The sequence below is a fragment of the Quercus lobata genome, chromosome 10 (genome assembly GCF_001633185.2).
Source record: "Quercus lobata isolate SW786 chromosome 10, ValleyOak3.0 Primary Assembly, whole genome shotgun sequence".
Lineage (NCBI taxonomy): Eukaryota > Viridiplantae > Streptophyta > Magnoliopsida > Fagales > Fagaceae > Quercus > Quercus lobata.
The window spans coordinates 47,663,888-47,666,914 of record NC_044913.1 but is presented as its reverse complement, the minus strand read 5'-3'; the positions used below and the strand labels follow the sequence as shown (position 1 = coordinate 47,666,914).

Genomic DNA, 3,027 nt, shown 5'->3' with positions numbered 1-3,027 from the left:
GAACACAAGTGCCCATCACCCATTTCTAGTCCTATCCACCCGTGTGGAGAGCATGTGTTGCCTTCCGAGTTGGTTGAAGGCTGTGAGACATCAACATGATACCTCTCTTGTCTCATGGCGTAGCGAAAAGCAATATTTTGTTTCTCATTCCAGCATTGTAGCTAAGTATTGTGCCTTTGTTGACATCACTGGCGAGTTTTTCTGGCTTTGATGGCTCTTGGCTAACTTGGATGCTCCATGACTCACTGAAACTCCTTTTTATTGTGATAATCGCAGTGCTATTTATATTACTCATAATGATGTCTTCCATGAATGCACCAAGCACATTAAAATTGACAGCCATATCACTCATCAGGATCTCATGAAAGGCAATCTTTGGTTATAACTCCATCTCCTCTGCTGACCAACCTAGTGATATCTTCACCAAGACCCACCCACTGAGTTGCCTTCGAGATCTTATATCCATGCTCCAATTGGCTTCATCTTTGTTGCCTTGACTTTGAGGTAGGATGTTAGTATATAATTTAGTTAGTCTAGCCCACTGGCTTGGGCCTAGTGTATTGTACTTGCAATACACACATAATACTTGTACTTCACACATATTGTGCCTATGTAATGTCCTCTCTTATACAATATTATACACACATCATATATACAAAATATACAGGCTATTTTATTAGTCTCTTTGTCTTAATATTGTTAACAACAATAAATTTTTTTGGAATATTCTTGTATGAGAACCAAATTTTAACATTCCATTTTTGGTAATAATTGTAGCCTTGATATTCTAATTATTTGGTCCATAGTGAGAGCAAGAAATTCCAATTATTAGATCCATATCGAGACCACAAAGTAAGACAAGTGTAGTACTCTCATCAGCTTTCGTAGTCAAGAGTAAAACATATCATGTATAATTCAAACCATAAATATAAGAAATTCATACATGTGATGATTGATGAGGAATTTTCTTTTATTCCACCCAATGCTGGATCTGTATTTTTCCTTGTAAATTGCTTTTGGCTCGTTTTTACGAAGTTGTGGAAGAATCTACTGGTGACCCTTCAAGCGAACACAAGAAAGGCTTTGGAGGAATTTGTAAGGAATGAAGGGTTCCTTCTAACATATCTACCACCTTATTCATGGATGGTCGATCGGATGGATTCGTTTGAATGCACCATAAACTCACTAGTATCATCTTCCTTGATGTCTCTTGTTCCTCCGCTGTTATGACCCCAAATGTTCTTCCACCCATACCTAGTTCAAGATGCTTATAAATCCAATCTGGAAAATATTTTTCGCTACTATTGGACACCCCACTATCAAAATTCTTTCTTCCTCCAACCATTTCAAGAACAAGCATTCCATAGCTATAGACATCAGACTTATGAGAGACTCCTCCGAAGTTCCGACTAAATACTTCTGGGGCAATATACCCTATTGTTCCTCTCATGCCAAGCATTGATACAACACTGTCTTTTCTTTGGCATAGTTTAGCAAGGCCAAAATCAGAGATTTTTGGGTTGAAATCTTCATCTAAAAGAATATTCTGAGGTTTTATGTCGAAATGCAGAATCCTTGTGCTACAACCTCGATGTAAATATTCTAGTCCTCGAGCAATGTCAACTGCGATTTTGTACAGTGTTTTCCATTCCAAATGACAATTTGTTGCTAAAGAATCTTGATGGTATATGAACTTGTCTAGAGATCCATTGGGCATAAATTCATATATTAGAGCTCGCTTGTTCTTTTCACAACTAAAACCTAAAAGAGTGACTATATTAACATGAGAAGTCCTACTAATGCTTGCAACTTCATTAACAAAATCTTCTCCGTTGCCTTTGGATTCAGTTAGAACTTTTACTGCCACGAGCTTACCATCTGGTAGCTTTCCTTTGTATACACTGCTGTATCCTCCTTGCCCTAGTTTGTTTATGAATGAGTTGGTCATCTTCTTGATCTCTGAATACCTATAATACTTGGGAGCAAGTGAACCATAATTCAATATAAATGCCTTGACAGTTTCATCGTTTTTCCTTGCTATCCTCCTAAAGATCAATGCCTTAAATTGTTCTCTTTTAAGGCAGCATATTATGATACAAACTACTATAATCCCAAGCACAGTAGCTGCAATACCTGTAATTAACGAAAGGAAACTTTGTCATGTGCAACCAATGTTAAATCAACTTTCATTTGACAACTTTGTCGTGACTATATCTACATACCTATAACAATTTTACGCAGCTGGGAGGATGATCCTATAGCACAAACATAAACATAATATCAGTGAGAGTACATAGGAAGTGATTGTTAGTAAATACTTAATACCATTAAGTGTCAAGGAAGTAAACCACAAGATTTAACCCGAAAACAAAGAGTTAGGGGTGGCTCAACAATAGAAGCAACTCATGCAATTGCCTAAGGCCCCCATAAAAAAAAGCCCCGGATCAACAAAATTTAAAAATATAATCTCAAATATTAGTTAATACTTATCCAATGCTGTATTTAAAAAAAAAAAAAAAAAGACCTGTCAAAGAAATTTTAGGATTATTACTTACCTTGGAGAGAATTAATTAAGCCCCAAAATTTAGCTAATACATAAAAATTTCAATCTTGATATACGTGTATTTTGTATGACTCTCTCTTTCAAACAGTCAAAATTCTGACTAATTTGATTCTCCTAGACACTAAAAAGTAAAAACATAGATCAAACTTTTCTCTATCTTTCCAAAAATCCTAAACTAAAATTGATTACTTGAAGAGGCTAAAATATTTTCCCAAATTATGGAAAATTGCTGCTAAATCTTCCATCTATACAGTTTTGTTCTTTTTTTTTTTTTTTTTTTTTATCTTTCTTTTTTAATTCATTAATTCTCATTTTAAAATATAAAGAAAATTCTAACACTAAACTGTATAGCCATTTGATTCGTTGTTTCTTGGTCCAATTAGGCATTCTTTATTAGTTTATGCATTCATTTAGCTTTCGTTTTTCATTTTGTATTTTTTGAAAAGTGTGGGAGGATGAAAAGC

The 3,027-nt window shown here is 34.9% G+C and overlaps 1 protein-coding gene across 1 annotated transcript; it reads right to left on the bottom strand.

The window, feature by feature from the left end:
- Positions 1-1,027: 1,027 nt before the first annotated feature.
- LOC115963300 (PR5-like receptor kinase) lies at positions 1,028-1,963 on the bottom strand. Its single transcript, XM_031082255.1, has one exon. It carries the CDS (start codon positions 1,946-1,948, stop codon positions 1,028-1,030), a length of 921 nt encoding a protein of 306 aa, XP_030938115.1. The 5' UTR covers positions 1,949-1,963.
- Positions 1,964-3,027: the final 1,064 nt, after the last annotated feature.